Source organism: Aptenodytes forsteri, unplaced genomic scaffold, assembly GCF_000699145.1.
Source record: "Aptenodytes forsteri isolate BGI_AS27 unplaced genomic scaffold, ASM69914v1 Scaffold63, whole genome shotgun sequence".
In the NCBI taxonomy this organism is placed as follows: Eukaryota; Metazoa; Chordata; class Aves; order Sphenisciformes; family Spheniscidae; genus Aptenodytes; species Aptenodytes forsteri.
This window is the reverse complement of record NW_008794709.1, coordinates 1690530-1690937: the sequence shown is the minus strand read 5'-3', so window position 1 is coordinate 1690937 and position 408 is coordinate 1690530. Positions and strand designations below refer to the sequence as shown.

Here is a 408-nt window from a genome sequence, read left to right as displayed (position 1 = left end):
CGTTCCCAGCGCTACGGCCGCCAGGCTGGCTGCTGCCCGGCCTCCCCTCCTCCTTTTGCCGGTACCTACCTCAAAACCTCCGGAGGCTGCGGGGCTCCGCTCTTGAAGGAGGAGGAAGCTGGGTTTGCAAAGGCAAAAGGGAATTGCATTGTAACTGGGTGGCGGGGGGAAAACGGGGGGGCAGAGAGGAGAAAAAATATCTGAAAAGAAAAAAAGCGCGGGGCTGACTCTGGAAGCGGGTCTCGCCGCCCAGGACCCGCACGCCCCGGCGGCCACGCGTGAGTGCAGAGCGCGGCGCGGCGCGCAGGGCCGGGCGGAAGATGCACACGACGCAGAAGGACACCACTTACACCAAGATCTTCGTCGGGGGCTTGCCCTACCACACCACCGACTCCAGCCTGCGCAAGT

General features: G+C 64.2%; 1 protein-coding gene across 1 annotated transcript in view; it reads left to right on the top strand.

The window, feature by feature from the left end:
- The first annotated feature begins 8 nt into the window (after positions 1-8).
- RBM24 (RNA binding motif protein 24) overlaps positions 9-408 on the top strand; it is a 9163-nt gene continuing 8763 nt past the window's right edge. The window contains 1 exon segment of the mRNA XM_009273710.2: positions 9-407. Coding sequence (XP_009271985.1) covers positions 321-407 — 87 coding nt within the window. The 5' untranslated portion in view covers positions 9-320.